Genomic DNA, 18279 nt, shown 5'->3' on the forward strand with positions numbered 1-18279 from the left:
TAGCCCAGAACCTGGCACAGAGGACCCAGGAAATGAGAGCTGCTGCTATTTATGAAGCACTGCCTGTGCTGGAACTGGGGACAGAGACGGTGGCACATGGTCTTTGCCCTTGGAAGTTTATAGTCCTGAAGAGAAGACAATCAAATGGACAGGTGATGGCAGCGCAGGGTCCAGGGGCTCTGTACAATAGGGGCGGAAACACAGAGCCCTGGGGAGCACAGAAGGAAACCAAACCCAGGCTGAGGGCAGAAGCATTGTGGAGCTTCTCCCAGAGGAGGTGGCATCTGAATTCACCAGACAGAGCGGGCCAACAAAGCATTCGTGTTTGGGCCCCCTGGTTTCTGTCCTCAGCTGAGAAGAGAGTTCTGTGAAATTCGTGGCTTTCTGCTCCCACGTTGATGGGAGTACTACAGCTCAGGTGGAAACACCTGCATAATAATTGGATGCTTTAAAATGTCAGTTAAGTGCATCTAAACTGCTTCTGCTCTCCTTGCTTCACTGCCAGGTCCATGAAAAACTCAGGTCCCCTCTCTCCCTGGGTTTGGGGAGTTGGACACAATGATCAAACTGAACGTGAACACAGGCTTTTTTGCCAGACTCTCAAAGACCGCCAGAACTGAAGAGTTTGAAGGGAAAGAAGAAGGGCCTGAGTGTGGCTATGTGGTGGTTTGTGAGGGGTGAGGCTGCAGCAGGAGTGGGACTTATGATTTCTCCAGGCACCCAAATTCAGTCCTTGCTTCTACGTTCCCCCGTAAACGTTTCACAAATCCTACCACCAGGAGGTGCTATCATCCCACTGCTGTGCAGGCTCTCCAACGAGGCCTGGAACTCAGGATTGCCAATTCTTTCACCTCAGGATCTTTTCTTCATAAAGTGTGCCTGGAAAATATTGTATCTTTATAACCTTTTATAATTACCAAGTTTTAAAATTGTAAAGATAGAAAGGACTAAATGGAAAAACGCAGAACAAAAAGATAAGTGTTTCGTGTTGGAAAAAAAAAGGCATTTTCACAATGAGTTTGCCACCAGAACACAGGCGTCGTGAAAACCACCCCAAATCAAAACCAAAATGGGAAAGAAAAAGACTCCTATCAATATCGTCGTTATTGGACACGTAGATTCAGGTAGGTCCACTGCTACTTGCCAACTGATCGACAAATGTGGTATAAATCACCAAAGAACCACTGATGAATTCGAGAAGGATGCTGCTAAGAAGGGAAAGAGCTCCTTCAGGTATGCTTGGGTCTTGAATAAATGGTAAGATGAGTGTGAGTGCGACACAGCACCCTGTGGAAGTTTGAGACCAGCAAGTACTGCATGAGTCATTGATGCTCAGGACAGAGACTTTATTAGAAACATGATTACAGGCACATCTCAGGCTGACTGTGCTATCCTGATTGTTGCTGCTGGTGTTGGTGAATCTGAAGCTGATATCTCCATGGGCAGACCTGTGAACATGCCCTTCTTGCTTACACACTGGGGATGAAACAACCAATCGTTGGTGTTAACAAAATGGATTCCACCGAGCCACTCTATAGCCAGAAGAGACATGAGAAAATCATTAAGAAAGTCAGCTCTTACATTAAGAAAATTGGCTACAACCCCAGCACAGCAGCATCTATACCAATTTCTGGTTGGAATGGTGACAATATGCTAGAGCCAAGTAGTAACATGCCTTGGTTCAAGGGCTGTAAAGTCACCCATGAAGATGGCAATGCCAATGGAACCATGCTGCTTGAAGGTCTGGACTGTATCCTAACACTAACTCATCCAACAGACCAGCCCTTGCATCTGCCCCTCCAGATGTCTACAAAGTTGATGGTATTGGTCCCTATGTGCTAAGTGGAAACTGGTGTTCTCAAACCCAGCATGGTGGTCACCTTTGCTCCAGTCAACGTTACAACTCAAGTCTGTTGAAATGCACCATGTTGCAAGCTCTTCCTGGGGAAAATGTGGGCTTCAGTGTTAAGAACGCATCTGTCAAAGATGTTTGTAATGGCAACATTGCTGGTAACAGCAAAAATGACCCACCAATTAGAGCAGCTGGCTTCACTGCTGAAGTGTTTATCTTGCACCACCCAGGCCAAATCAGTGCTAGCTACACCCCTCTGCTGCTAGTCACACAGATCACATTGCTTCCAAGTTTGCTGAGCTGAAGGAAAAGATTGATCATCATTCTGGTAAGAAGCGGGCCCTAAATTCTCGAAATCTGGTGATGCTGCCATCATCACTGTTGTTCCTGGGAAGCCCATGTGTGTTGAGAGCTCCTCTGACTATCCTCCTCTGGGTCATGTTGCTGTTTGTGATATGAGACAGACAGTCGCTCTGGGTGTCATCAAAGCCCGGAACAAGAAGATTGCTGACCAGAAGGCTTGGCAAGGTCATCAAGTCTGCCCAGAAAGCTCAGAAGGCTAAGTGAATATTATCCCTAATACCTGCCACTACAGTCTTAATCAGTGGTAGAAGAGCGACCTCAGAACTGTTTGTCTCATTTGGCCGTTGAAGTTTAATAGTAAAAGCCTGGTTAATGTTAACAATTAAAACCTTCAGAAGGAAAGGAGAATGTTTTGTTGACCATTTGGGATTTTTTTTCATGCAGCAGTTTTAAGTTACTAGGTTGTTTGTTTGTTTGTTTGTTTTTTGAGAAGGGGTCTCACTCTGTCACCCAGGCTGGAGTGCAGTGGCACAATCTCAGCTTACTGCACCCTTTGCCTCATGGGCTCCAGCGATTCTCCCACCTCAGCCTCCCAAGTAGGTGGGATTACAGGTGTGTGTCCCCACACCTGGCTAAGTTATTAGTTTCTAAAATCAGTACTTTCTAATGGAAACAACTTGACCAAAAATCTGCCACAGAATTTTGAGACCCTCTAAAGCAAAGTTTAATGAGAAAAAAAAGTACTGAAAAGAACAGTGGGCCAGATGCCGTGGCTCACGGCTGTAATCCCAACACTTTGGGCGGATCACTCGAGGTCGGGAGTTCGAGACCAGCCTGACCAACATGGAGAAACCCCGCCTCTACCAAAAACAATCAAAATTAGCTGGGTGTGGTGGCATGTGTCTGTAATCCCAGCTACACGGGAAACTGAAGCAGGAGAACCGCTTGAAGCCGGGAGGCAGAGGTTGCAGTGAGCTGAGATCGTGCCATTGCACTCCAGCCTGGGCAGCAAGGGCAAAACTCCATCTCAAAAAAATAAAAAAGGACAATCTCACACAGCTATACAGAAGGTGTGTCATCTCAGTGAATTCTCACAATTGTGATGTGGTTCTTAGTCTGTTATATAGATTAAAAAAAAAAAAAACTGACGCTGGCTGGGCATGGTGACTCACACCTGTAATCACTGCATTTTGGGAGGCCAAGGTGGGAGGACTGACCTCAGGAGTTTGAGACCAGCCTGGGCAGTATAGTGAGACCTCCGTGTCTATTTTTTTAAAAAAGAGGAAAAGAAAGAAACTGATGTTAAAGGAGGTGAGTAACTTGCATGAGGAATACATAGCTAGTAAGGGGAATGCTTGGGTTCAAACCTGGGTTCATCTGAATCCAAAATACCAGCTCTTTCCATTAGACCAGACTGCTTAGATTAAGTAAAATAATGACAATACTAGCCTTTATTGAGGACTTACTATATGCTAAGCACTGATCTAGGCACTTTACTCATACTAACTCACGTAGTCCTGACAATAACCCTATGATATGATAATGTAACGCCCGTTTTATAGGTAAGTACACAAGGCACACAGCTAGCAAGCTGCTAGTACCTGTACTCTTATGGAAAGATGAATCAATGCTATAAACAATGTTTTATTTTGAAATCAAAAGCAAAATGTTCATTCCTTCCTTTTCCTTGAAGGTTATCATAGAGATCTAAAAACAATAGCATCAGCATTAATTCAGTAGATAGATAAAGAGTTTTTCATTAAGGCTCTGAAAGGATGGAGGAAACAAAGAGACCAATTTGGGGCGCTAAGAATGTAAAGAGTCATAACAATCCACAAGATTTTACCACTTTACTCATTTTTGTCTCAAAATAGTATACTTCACATTTATCCTTCGAGGCACAATGCCCTTTATTTTTATGTTTTGAGATGGAGTTTCGTTCTTGTTGCCCAGGCTGGAGTGCAATGACACGATCTCAGCTCACTGCAACCTCCACCTACCGGGTTCAAGCAATTCTCCAGCCTCAGTCTCCTGAGTAGCTGGGATTACAGGTGCCCACCACCATGCCCAGCTAATTTTTGTATTTTTAGTAGAGACGGGGTTTTGCCATGTTGGCCAGGCTGGTCTCGAACTCCTGACTTCAGGTGATCTGCCCACCCTGGTCTCCCAAAGTCTTGGGATTACAGGTGTGAGTCACTGCACCCAGCCCCAATGCCCTTTATATTGCAATAAACTCTTTATATAATAAAATATAAATATATTGCAGTTTCTCCTAATTCACAGTTTATGTAAAATATGTATTAAGACAACAGATTATTTGTTCCTTTTGAAGAAAATTAATTACATCTTTGTGTGTGAGAGATTCCTACATGTTAACAAAAATATAGTGAGTCAAATTCACAATTTGGTTAAAATTAGGCCTTGAAATCAGGCTCTTCCCTTTAGCTATATGACACATTTGTACTTTACGTGGCTTCAGATGGCCACTACACTTGACAAGTCATCTGTCAAAAGTCAACACGGTGTCTCTAACAATGATAGCTAGGATAAAGCTGTGAACATTTATGAGATTCTACTCCTGGAGTGTCTTTATTTTCCTGTCCCCAATATAGATGGTGAATTTGCCCATCTTTTTGGACAGCTAATGAAAATTGTTCTGCCAGTTGTGTGACCTGGGAGAAAGTAACTTAGCCTCTCTGTGCATCTGCTTCCTTATTTGTGAAACCAAAAACGAGAACCCAGAGGTTTCTGTGGGGAATAAATGAGTGAATATGTGTGAAGTGATTAGAACAGGGTCTGGCACACAGGGTGTACTCAACAAAAATTGTAAATTTTGTGGTATTTAAATTGTTAGTACAGAATACTTTCTCGTGAAGCTAGTTTTGGATGGAAAGTAGTGCATAAGAAACATTGTTATGGTAACTTTCTAGTGGAGGGAATTGCACACTTTTTACAAATGTTTCCTTTGTCCCCCATATCACCAACAGGGATTATCTCAATGATGAGGCCTTATGGAACAAGTGCCAAGAGCCTCCCAATGTGGTTCCCTGGAATCTGACCCTCTTCTCCATCCTGCTGGTCGTAGGAGGAATCCAGATGGTTCTCTGCGCCATCCAGGTGGTCAATGGCCTCCTGGGGACCCTCTGTGGAGACTGCCAGTGTTGTGGCTGCTGTGGGGTAAGTTAAGGCTTTTGCCGTTTCTTCTCAGCATGAGGGAGGCCAGGTCAGGCCACCAGCACTGAGGGAATGAGGGGATAAATGTGGCCACCGGCAGAAAACCAGCCCAGGTTGGGAAGTCCAGTCAGCCCAGTCTGTCAGCTCATGGAGACAGACACATTGTATTACTAGAACCCAGAACATGTTAAAACACCCAGGCTGAAGTTGGCCATAATTTTCAGCCTCACATCCAGTTGACCATAGTTCTGGAGACAAAGGACTCTGTCTATATATAAACATTTACAATGATGTTTATATGAAGATCCACCTGAAGTGAGCATTTGTCATATGGGTAAAGTGTCAGCGATAGTACATCACAGTCTGGGCTGGCATGTTCTCACTTCCTCAGATGAACAGTACATACCAATGCAAAACCTGTATTTGATACGATTTCTGATACAGAAAAAGAGGTAGTTCGCATATGGGAAGAAAAAAGGGAAATCACTCAGGCTTTAGTCACTAAATAATATTGTAAAATACCACCAACAAAATACTAAAAATAAAAACAGACTTGCAGACAGTAAGACAGTCTGATTATTTCAACTAATTCCCAAATCAAATTAGGCAATTATTCACACACATACACAAAGTTATTACAAGCACAGAATGATGTATGAAGAAAAAAATAAAACTTGAGAGTTCCCTAACTGGGGGATTATGTAAATATATGTAAATAAAGGTCTATTCACTTAATATTATGGTAAAACTTTAAATGACTCAAATTATTTTATTTAAATTTTAAATATGAAGGCCAGGCATGGCATAGTGGCATATGCCTGTAGCTCCAGCTACTCAGGAGGCTGAGGCACGAGAATCACATGAACCTGGGAGGCAGAGGTTGCAGTGAGCCGAGATCTCACCACCACACTCCAGTCTGTGTGACAGAGTGAGACCCTGTCCAATAAATACATAAATAAATTTATTTTAAATAAGCATTACATGTATATAACTCAAAAACTAAATATGTACATGTATACACACAGAGAGAAATATATAAAGGTATTCAGTTGGAAAGTCTCCCTCCGGCCTTTCTCTTCTATCCAGCCAGTTCCCTCCAGTCTCCTCACCTAGGTAAGATTACCTAATTTCTTATATATCCTGTCACAGTATCTCTTTTTAGTATTTTATTCTCCCTATCTTAAAAGAATGTTTCCCCCAAAATTGCAGTAATATTGAAAATCCTTATGAGATACTGTTATTAGCAGGATACAAAAATTGTACTTAATATACAATTATATAAGTAGGAAAAAACAAAATTCTGTGAATAGAAAAATAAAACAAAAAACTAAAGGAAATCCAACGAAAAGTTAAATAATCGTTATTTCTAGGTAAGAAGACTGACTTTTTTCCTTTAATCTAACCTATAGTATTAAAAAATTTTAATAATTATATATTACTTTTTAAAATGAAAAATATAAATAAGTCCCCCAAATCAGCAGTAAAATGCATGTATTACAAATAAATTTCACTGTGTATTGCATTTTTATTCTACAAATTTTCAGTTCTACTGTATTGTATTTAAATGTTTTGGTCTTTAAACATACTAGAGAGGAAAAGAAACTACCAACTAGTAATCCACCAAAATTATTTTTATGATAGCGGTTGAAAATATTGAGCATTTAAATTTTGTAATTCATCCAAAGTGAATGAATGTTTGCTAAATTATATATTGAAGTTTCAGTTTCTACATGTTTTAGCTGGGTGGTAAATTTTCTTTCCAAGATTTATCAAAAATATGATTACTTTGGCTGGACACGGTGGCTCATGCCTGTAATCCCAGCACTTTGGGAGGCCAAGGCAAGAGGATCACTTGAACCCAAGAGTTCAAGACCAGCCTTGAACTAGGCTTGACCATGGCAACATGGCAAAACCCCATCTCTACTAAAAATACAAAAAATTAACCAGATGTGGTGGCATGCACCTGTAGTCCCAGCTACTCAGGAGGCCAAGCTGGGAGCATCAGCTGAGCCCAAGATGCTGAGGCTGCATGAGCTGAGATCTTGCCCCTGCACTGCACCCTGGATAACAGAACAAGACCTTTCTAAAAAAAAAAGAGAGAGAGAGAAGGAAAGAAAGAAAGAGAGAGGAAAGAAGAAAGAAAGAAAGAAAGAAAGAAAGAAAGAAAGAAAGAAAGAAAGAAAGAAAGAAAGAAAGAAAAAAGAAAGAAAGAAAGAAAGAAAGAAAGAAAGAAAGAAAGAAAGAAAATACGATTACTCTTTGAATTGTTGATAATACTTTGCTAAACCTGAGAATTATCTCTCAATTTAAAAACACATTCATAGGTGTCAGCACGCTGGTTCCTTTTAGTGAGTTTCATTTATTTGGACACCATATTTTAGAGATCTTAATGGCTGAGTCACTCGATAGTTGAAAGACCGTAGATGGACTCCATGGTTGTCAGTGCATGGGCACCGGAGACTCACAGAGGGTGAATGTACACACCAGAAATGTCCATTTTTTTTCCTTCCTTTCTTCCTCCCTCCCTTCATCTCTCCTCTCTGTCTCTCTCCCCCCTCCTCGTCCAACTTTTTATTTTGAAAACTTCAAATCTACATAAAGTTGAAGGAATGGTGCAATGAACACCTGTATACTTTCACCCATGTTCACAAAATTGTTAATATTTGCTCACCCTCTCCCTTTCTGGACTTTTGGAAAGTAATTTTTGGACATCACAAAGTTTCACTACTAAATATTTCAGTGCACAAGAGCTGCAGTTTTAAAGTCAGTCTGCTAAAGATTCCTTTCTCTTGGGCAGCTGGCCTCTCACGGGGCTGGTCAGCATTCCTGCCCCAGTAGGACACTGTGGAAAGACTTGGGCTCTCAGCCTAGTTTCACAGCTTACTAGCCGAGTGACTCCAGCAAGCTGACTAACTTCTCATAGTCTCAGTTATTCCAACTGCCTCTTGCCTAATTTATGGAGAGACTGTGAGATCAACATCTATCCATTCAGGCAGAAAGTATTTACTGAGAGCTTCCTGAGCCTGGCACAGTCCTTAAATGAAGTGATAGTTGGGAATGTGTCTTAAAATACATGCTATGAGGCCTGGTTTGAATGTCAGCTGTGTGGTCTTGGCCCAGTCAGTAGCCTTCAACTGCTCCTTGTCTGTAAAACATGGCTATTAATACCTACTCCTACGGTTGTCAGTGGAGTGCCTAGTACAGGGTGACAAGCATGAATTCATTTGAATCCTTAGAAGTCTCAGTAAATGGCATTGAATGTTATTTATTAACCTTATGAAAGTCAGTGAGGTAGCATAGCTTCAAGTTTCCTTTAACACAATATCTGGGTTCTGCCTCCCTGGTTCAAATCCCAGCTCTCCTACTTGTTAGTGGTGGCTTTCCACATAGCACTTGGTCTCTCAGTACCTCTTACCAAATTATTTTTTAAAATAAATGATGCATATTGTACAATGTATTCTCCTCAGGTGATAGGTGCACTGCAATTTCAGAATTCATCAGTACCTAATTCATCATCCACGGAACCAACAACCACTTGTACCCCAAAAGCTATTGAAATTTTAAAAAATTAAAAACAAAATAAAAGAAAAATAAATAAATAAAATGTAACTTCCTTGAGGACTAAATAAATAAATACACGACGCAAAACAAAATGAAGCTTCCATTCCTATAACCTCAACACAGGTGGGTGACAGAGTAAAGCCGTGAAACAAAGCCAGAAAAGTATAGGAAACATTCAATAGGCAATCATTAAGAGCCAGGAGGAAGGCAGGTGATGGGGATGGGAAGAAGGAGGGGAAAAGCAAAAATTTACATAAATCATGACATCATAGTTAATTCACCTTTTCTACCTTCTAGGGAGATGGACCCGTTTAAACCTCCAAGATGAGCTGCTCAAACTCTACAGCATGATGACTACAATTTCTTTTCATAAAACTTCTTCTCTTCTTGGGATTATTAATTCCTATCTGCTTCCTAGCTGACAAAGCTTAGAAAAGGCAGTTATTCCTTCTTTCCAACCAGCTTTGCTCGAGTTAGAATTTTGTTATTTTCAAATAAAAAATAGTTCGGCCACCTAACAAATTTGGTTTATAAATCTTTCAAATTAGTTTCTTTTTAGAATTTACCAACAGGTTCAAAGCAAACTTTTCATGATTTTTTTTATTACAAATGTAAAATGTATAAAGTCACATGTACTGCCATACTACTTCTTTGTATATAAAGATGTTTATATCTTTGGAAGTTTTACATAAATCAAAGGAGGAAAGCACATTTAAAATGAGAAACTAAGACCAATTTTTGTTTTTAAGATGTATAAGGAGAAAAGAATGATTGATGTATCCTAAGTATTGTTATTTGTTGTCTTTTTTTGCTGACTTGCTTGAGTTGCTTGTGACTGATCTTTTGAGGCTGTCATCATGCCTAAGGTTCTCTTATGTATGTTCAATTAAAACCTGAATTCAGAGGTAACGTAACAAAGATTGTGTGTGTTTTAGGAGGGAGGGGCAAAAGGTTGAATGAATAACAACTCATCTTTTCTACAAATGCTTCCTTTGATCAAACAAAAAAAAAGTTTTTAAAAAATTGATTTGAGTAATAATTTTGTCAGCCTATTGCCCAGGATTAAGGTAATAAGTATTATTATTCTCTGTGTCATATTAAGACTAACTGGCCTTATGAGTCAGGCACTAACAGGGCATCAGATCCATTCTGTTGATTTGTGTTCAAACCCCAGCTCCATCACAAACCAGCTTAGGGGTCCCGGGACAATTATTTTCAAAGTCTCAGTTTCCCCATCTGTAAAAGGCCGCTTGAGAGACAATCAGTCATACTGGAAATTTTGAAGTTACCAAGGGTGAAGCAAAGGCCTGTGGGGCTGCCAACATGACTGTGTGCAATAAGAAGGGTCTCAGGGAAGTCCAAGCCAGAAATTCTCCCTTCTGCCCTTGCCAAGCTAATAGGCTGCACCATGTAGGTCAGGCACACTGAAAACTGGGTTTGTCAAAGCCATCAATAAAGTAATTAATGATCACCTACTGTGTGCTGGCCCCCGCGGGGCTAGGCACTGAAAATACAAAGAGTTACACGCTGTAGTTTTGCCCTCACTACAATGAGAACTCTATGAGATCAGGGATTGTGTCTGGCACCTGAAACTTAATAGGCAGAGGCAAGAAAGGGAGATGCACTGAAGATCTCGTTGCGGGAATTATACACACACACACACACACTCACACACACACACACTCACACACACACACAGTGTCTCAATTCAGGTTAGACCATTTGTTTTCAAACATGGCTGATCATCAAAATTACCTAGGAAATGTTCTGAAATTATAGATTTCTGAGCTACCTAGGCTCACTGCATTTGCAAATCTGGGCATGAGATGTGGAAGTCTGTTTGTTTGTCAGTCTTTTCTTTCTCTCTTTCTTTCTTTCTTTCTTTCTTCTTTCTTTCTTTCTTTCATTCTTTCTTTCTTTCTTTCTTTTTTGTTGTTGTTGTTTGTTTATTTTGAGACGGAGTCTCGCTGTCTGTCACCCAGGCTGGCGTGCAGTGGCGCAGCCATCCTGGCTCACTGTGACCTCCGCCTCCTGGGCTCAAGCGATTCTCCTGCCTCAGCCTCCCGAGTAGCTGGGATTACAGGCACCCACCACCACGCCTGGCTAATTTTTGTATTTTTAGTAGAGACAGGGTTTCATCACATTGGTCAGGCTGGTCTCAAACTCCAGACCTCAGGTGGTCTGCCCGCCTCAGCCTCCCAAAGTGCTGGGATTACAGGCATGAGCCACCGCACCCTGCCAGTCATTTCATTTTGTAAAGCACAACAGGTGATGTCGAAAACCAGCCACTCTGAGCAACCATTGCCTTAGAACATCACCTGCAGGCACAAGGATGAAGACCGAGTCAGACCCCATTACTGCTCACCAGGAGCTCACATATCACAGATGAATACAAGGTAGTACATGCTAAATACTAGACAGGGACCCAGGTAATGATGTTCCAGGATAATGGTGTTCTGGAAGTTCAGAGATGTCGGGCTATTAGGACTGATTCACTTCCCTGAGTTCTTTGATGAGAGAATTTGAATATGGCTAAGAGGCATCAATTCTTTATCCAGGGGTTTGCAGGGATTCGTTATTTTAGATAAAAAGAAATTGTAGTCATCATGAAATCTGCTCTCATTATTTTATAGATGAAGAACTGAAATAATCTTTGACGAGTTTTCACGAAAGGCCATTTTTCAAAACCAGTTACCATAAAATTACAGGAAATTGCTTACCATGGATAAGAGGACTTAAAAGGAAGAGACAGGAAACAAAGAGTAAAGATGAATGCGCCTCTCCCTTAGAGACCTCCAGATGCACACACACACCTCAAGGACGGTCTCCAGACTGTCCAGAGACTTCTGTTATGGGAGTTGCCAACTTCATTTTGCTTAATGGAGTACATTTCTTTATTTTTCTATGCTTTGGACTACAAGTTACTTAAAGCAAGAAAAGAATCTGATTCAAGTCTAGGTACTAGGAGTACCTAACCTAGCACATATTCTGATTCAAGTCTGGGTACTAGGAGTACCTAACCTAGCACATATTCGGCAATTCATAAATTCGTTGTGTGAATGGAGGTGCCCAGAGCCCTTAATTTTCTTTCTCCTGCACTCTCTAAGTGAAGTAGTGTCCTTTGCCCTGAAATAAACTGAAGAAGATTTCAAAAATGAATAGACAAGGCCAGGTGCAGTGGCTCACACCTGTAATCCCAGCACTTTGGGAGGCCAAAGCAGGAGGATCACTTGAGCCCAGAGTTCAAGACCAGCCTAGGCAACATAGTAAGACCTTGTCTCTACAAAAAATAGAAAAATTAGCCAAGCATGGTGACACATGACTCTAGTCCTAACTACTTGGAGGCTGAGGCAGGAGGATTCACTGAGCCTGGCAGGTGGAGGCTGTGATCATGCCACTGCACTCCAGCCTGAGTGACAGGCTAAAAAAAAAAACATAAAAAAATAATTTAAGGCTGGGCACAGTGGCTCATGCCTGTAATCCCAACGCTTTGGGAGGCTGAGGTGGGCAGATCACTTGAGGTCAGGAGTTCGAGACCAGCCTGGCCAACATGGTGAAATCCCTTCTCTACTAAAAATACAAAAATTAGCCGGGTGTGGTGGTGGGTGCCTGTAATCCCAGCTACTCGGGAGGCTGAGGCATGAAAATTGCTTGAACCTGGAAGGCGGAGGTTGCAGTGAGCTAATATCATGCCGCTGCACTCCAGCCTGGATGACAAAACGAGACTCCATCTAAAAAATAATAATAATAACAATAATTTTAAAAAAGAGTTGACAAAACAGGTAGGAAAGTGGATGTCTATGTGAAAATTAAACATGAGGCTGGAGTGGTCTCAGTACACAGAACCATGAGTATAAAAACTAAAATTATATTTTCTATAACAACATTTGCTTTCAAGCTCTGAATGCCATTGTACCAGGCTTTACCTTGGGTCGTTCTTGGGATTTTCCACCCTGCCTTAGCATTCTACTGGGCTGATGAGCACAGGGCCAACAATCCACTTGAATAGAGGAAAGGAAAAAGAGAAATACTAGCAAGACAAAACCTAAATTATTATCTCAAAATATCACCCAGCTACATACACATAATATGCTGATGGACCTGAGCTATTAGTGATGATGGGAAAAAAGGGATGAAATTAATTTGTGGATCATACTCAAACACATCAGCCACATGTACAGTTGTCGGAAAAAAGCCGTTATAACAAGGTGCTGAACAAAGTTAGTGTGAGTGACATCCAGCTTCTCCTCTCACTGTTCAAACCCAGTAGTGTCTGAGGACAGCTCTGCTCTGAGCAGATTAAGGAAGACACAGAGGCTCCAGAGGATCTCCAGATGGGGTAAAAAACAAAGGGTTAAATAGAGCGTTCCAAAACAAACATGATTCTTCAATCTACAGAGAACCAGGAGGCAACAGGATACGGCTGAAGATTCTGGTTTGATCTCATAAAAAAGAAATCAAAACACATGCAGTACATTCCAATTTAGTCACCACGACATGGAATAACTGTCTTGGCACTCAACTCTTAAAATGCAGGAAAGAGAGTTCTAGGACATACCATAATTTATTCCCAGTCTAAGCATCCAAAGATGATTTAGGGAAAAAAAGAAAGAAAAGAAGAAAAGAATACATCCAGGGTTTAGAACAATTAATGGGGGAGGGCCACTGACATTGGCCCCAGGGAGAGAAATATCCATCTTTCTACAAAATTACTTTTTCCTGTGTTAGAAACATTAATAGTGTGACCTTGACTTTAACCCAATGTATCAGTCAGGGTTCAGTCAGAGATCAAATACCTATGTCTACACACATACACACACACACACACAAATTTGCTACAGGGATTTGATCTTACGTAATTGTTGGAACTAAACAGTCTCTGTCAGAGGGTCATCTTCGTGTCTGATGCTGGATCTTGAAGTCCACAGAGCAGGCAATCAACAAGGCAGTCAAACTTGGATGTAAAGCCTGAGAGAGAAGAACAAGCTACATAACATAGGTTATGTAACCCATAAGCATGAACTGGAGCCATGAGGGTGGACTGGAACCCTGTTCATTCTTGTTGCCTCTGATGGTATGGGTGCCTGCAGAAGCTGGAGCCTTTTGTCCCGGAGCTAAAGACACACTAGCTGGTCCAGGCGACCCAGGCACTGAAGGAGAATCCTGGGGAAGATGAACAGTTGCAGGCCCAGTGGTCCTGTGTCAGTGAGGGTAGGCAGCGGATAGCAACCGTGCATGTGAGCTAAAAAGCAGATATTCCTTCTCCTCTGCCTCCAAAGCTCTCAAGAATCCCTCCTGCAGCGTGCCCTGACAGGAAACACAGGAAAGGGAATTTGGGGAAATGTAGTTCTGTTTAGCCTGGCACATTACCAAACTGCTGTACCCGATGTAGAGAAGAGAGTGGCCTTTTAGTCTTCTTGTCTGTGTGTGTATGTGGTTTCTTAGTCTAGGTCAGGGTTTCTCAACCTCTACACTATGGAAAACCTGCCACATTCTCCCATGACACGCTGTACGTGTCTGAGTGCCTGTGTCACGTTAGGTCACCTAACTTGTTCTTCCCCCTGGACTGAGAACTCAGAGATTATCTCATCAACGTTTGCATCTCTTTCAAGCGCTGGGCCTGGCACATGGTAGGTGCTCACTCGGTGGGATGTTGTCATTGTTATGATGGTGTGACAAAGTTATTCTGCTCAAGGGAAAATGAAAGGGCTGCTCAAGCATTTTGGAATCAGGCCACTCATAATAAAAATAACCCCAGACCTTGGTAAGTGATGTGACTGACCAAGTCATTGACCACGTGTTCACAGTTGCCCATTTCTTACCCTCTGCTTTGTCATGACCACAATTTAGTCAGGCCCCAGCTCTGCTTGCCCCAAAGCCTGAGCTGGCACGAAAATCCCCCTTATCAGCTTAGCCAGAGAACTGTTGCTGTCAGTCTCTGCCCCCTTGCTTGCCCAAATTCCCGTTTCTGCTAAGCTCTGCCTACCTCTCCCAATAAAAGAAAAGCTTTTTCTGTTTGTCTCTGAGACATTTGCAAATTCCTGAGATTGGAGTGTTTTCCCTATTGCAATAGTCCTGTTGAGTAGTGTTTCTCCTTATCTAATTGCATGTTTGTTTTTATTTGACACAAGCCTATGATATAGAAACAATGATAAGCCCCATTTTGCATAAAAGTAAAGTGAGGCTTAGAAAAAATAAATAACTTTCCCAGGGTCCCATAAACAGCAAATAGGAAATCCAGGATCCAAAGCCAAATAAACGGTCCGACTATCTGAGGGTGAGTCCACTCCGTCAGCCACTGAGCTAGATGTCTCACCAATTCTAAAATCATCTAGGAAGGAATGCTTGGATTCCTACATAGAATTGAAAATAATAAAAAGTGTTTTTTGTTGCTGTTTGTTGGGGTTTTTTGTTTTGTTTTGTTTTGTTTTGTTTTTGAGACAGTCTCGTTCTGTAGCCCAGGCTGGAGTGCAGTGGCGCAATCTCGGCTCACTGCAACCTCCACCTCCCAGGTTCAGGCAATTATCCTGCCTCAGCCTCCTGAGTGGCGGGATTACAGGTGCCCACCACCACACCCGGCTAATTTTTGTATTTTTAATAGAGATGATTCACCATGTTGGCCAGGCTGGTCTCTAACTCCTGGCCTCAAGTGATCCACCTGCTTCGGCCTCCCAAAATGTTGGGATTACAGAAGTGAGCCACTGCACCTGGCCAAAGTGTTACTTTTTTTAGTGGCATAATTTTTATGTTCATTTCACCTAAATTAGGGAAAACTATCAACTAAAATATAATCAATATCAGTATTTTCATATGATTACTCAAAGCACCTCTCATGAAGAGAACTGCACATAGCAGCCTGCGCTTACTCCTATGCTTTTTATTTCCCAAGTCATTCTATTTAGTGGTTTTACTTTGTCTGTGTGGAAGAGGCCAGAATGCAGACAGGCTTCTACAATCCTCAGAGTTAAAAGAAAAGAAAAGGCAACTCCCTATGATCTCTGCCCTCTGTGATGGGCTGATCCTGTCCCTTCTCCCCTGCCCACCTCCCCACCAAGAGCTCTCACTCTGGTACAGACACCGTCCTTTCATGTCCTTCAGGGATAGCTGTGCTATTGTCACCTTATTTGAAAGCTGAGTAAACTGAGGCTTGAAGAGGTTGCGCAACAAGCCAAGGACACTGAGCTAGTCATGGCAGAGCAGGCATTAAACCCAGGACACCTGTACCTCAAGCCCAAGCTCCCCACCACCTGGCTGTCCTGCCTGTCCCCCTAAGTGTCAACACAAAGACCTCCAATGGCAGAACTACAGCTCTCCTGCACACCACTGGTCAGGCAAGGAGAAGCTCAAGGAACCGAACTGTATGAAAAGGAGCAGCAAGTACTGATGAGATGGGGCCAAAGGGGAAAACCCCCTGGAGGCTGATGTCAATGATCAGCAGCTAAACCTCCCAGGCTACTTTTAAACTTGCATATCTTAACTTTCCAGGCTTCTTCCATAGCGCTTTGATTTCAATATTTCCCTGTGTGGCCTTTCCTGGAGCAGGGAGAGGAGAACTGGGTGCTAACTGTGATACTCAGCAATGGTGTAGCCTTGGAAAGCCTCCCCATTTCTTTGGGCCTCAGTTTCCTTCTCAGTAAATGAGAGCAATTGAGTCAGGCTGTTGCTAAGTTCCTCTTTAGTGCTATCATGCTCTGGTTTTGGAGTTGTCATAAGTAGCCTGGGGCCAGGCGCAGTAGCTCATGCCTGTAATCCTAGCACTTTGGGAGGCTGAGGCAGGATGATCACTTGAGCCCAGGAGTTCGAGGCTGCGGTGAGCTATGACTGCGCCAGTGTACAGTAGCCTGAGCAACAGAACAAGATCCTGTCTCTAAAAAGAAGGAGGAGGAGGAGGAGAAAAGAAGTAGCCTGGGTCTACAGAGCTTAGCTCCTTTGCAGAGCTTTAAAAAATCCCAGTGTCCATTCCCGCTCCACTTCCAGGTATATTAATTTAATTAAGTGAGTTTGGAGGCCAGGCATCAGACATCAGTCCTTTTTATTTTTAACTCACCAGGTGATTCTAATAAGGAAGCAGGTTGGAGAACTGTTCTGGAGAGTTCTCATACTCGAGTCCTGGAGGGCTTGCTAAACACAAAGTGCTAGCTCCCACCCCAAAGTTGCTGATTCAGTAGGCTTGGGGGTCGAGTATTTCTTCTTTTCTTTTCTTTTCTTTCTTTTCCTTTCTTTTTCTTTTTCTTTAGCTGTCTCTCTTTCTTTCTCTCTCTCTTTCCCTCCCTCCTCTTCCTTCCTTCCTTCCTTCCTTCTTTTCCCTCCTTCTTTCTTTCTTTCTTTCCTTTCTTTCTCTCTCTCTTTCTCTTTCTTTCTTTATTTCTTTCTCTCTTTTTCTTTCTTTCTTTCTTCTTTCTCTCTTTCTTTTTTGACAGAGTTTCTCTTTTGTTGCCCAAGCTGGAATGCAATGGTGCTATCTCCGTTCACTGCAACCTCCGCCTCCTAAGTTCAAGTGATTCTCCTGCCTCAGCCTCCCACGTAGCTGGGATTACAGGTGCACACCACCACATCCGGCTAATTTTTTGTATTTTTAGTAGAAACAGGGTTTCACCATGTTAGCCAGGCTGGTCTTGAACTCCTGACCTCAGGTGATCCACTTGCCTCGGCCTCCCAAATTGTTGGGATTATAGGTGTGAGCCACTGTACCCAGCCTCTTTCTTTTTCTAGAGATGGGGCCTTGCTGTGTTGCCCAGGCTGGTCTCCTATCTTGGCCTCAAGCTATCCTCCTGCGCTGGCCTCCTAAATGCTGGGATTACAGACCTACGCCACCATGCCCTGCTGGACGTTTCTATTAAGTTCCTTAATGATGCTAATGCTGCCAGCCCAGATTCCACACTTTGAGAACTACAGAAGTGTTTACACTCTCTTAAATGGTACCTATGGTCACATGAATTATTTTTCCCAGCCTTGGAGTGCCTGAAGATTTCATCACATTCTTAAAGATCCATGACCCCAGAAAAATTAAGAGCCAGATTACAGTCGAATCATGCATTGAAAGCTTTTTCTAGGCAAGGTTTCACAGCAGATGATTTTGCAACTGGTTCAGTCTTGGAGTAGTCCCAAGGGTGTATATTTGTGTTTGCTTAAGCACCTGGGCATTGCAGGCTGTATGATGCCAACACCCTTACCAGTCCCCACTCAGTTTCCTACCCAGAAGTTGCAATACTAGGAGCATCAGCTTGGTAAAGAGAGTAAACATGACAATTTTTCCCAGCATCAAATGTGAATATTGTGGAGAGGTAGAAAAACAGGGAGAGGGGAAGAAAGAGAATTCCCGTGATGCTATTGAAGCAGAAATAAAACCTCTGCAGATAATCCTGCTGCCTATTGATGTTGGGGCCACA

General features: G+C 42.4%; 1 protein-coding gene and 1 pseudogene across 1 annotated transcript in view; both read left to right on the forward strand.

The window, feature by feature from the left end:
* The window catches only part of TM4SF4 (transmembrane 4 L six family member 4), a 28811-nt gene extending 18894 nt beyond the window's left edge, over positions 1–9917 (forward strand). The window contains exons 4-5 of the mRNA XM_032173819.2: positions 5143–5332; positions 9188–9917. Coding sequence (XP_032029710.1) covers positions 5143–5332; positions 9188–9205 — 208 coding nt within the window. The 3' untranslated portion in view covers positions 9206–9917. The remainder of the gene's footprint in view (positions 1–5142; positions 5333–9187) is intronic.
* LOC131380976 (elongation factor 1-alpha 1-like) lies at positions 1070–2419 on the forward strand (annotated as a pseudogene).
* Positions 9918–18279: the final 8362 nt, after the last annotated feature.

This window comes from Hylobates moloch, unplaced genomic scaffold (assembly GCF_009828535.3).
Source record: "Hylobates moloch isolate HMO894 unplaced genomic scaffold, HMol_V3 SCAFFOLD_13, whole genome shotgun sequence".
In the NCBI taxonomy this organism is placed as follows: Eukaryota; Metazoa; Chordata; class Mammalia; order Primates; family Hylobatidae; genus Hylobates; species Hylobates moloch.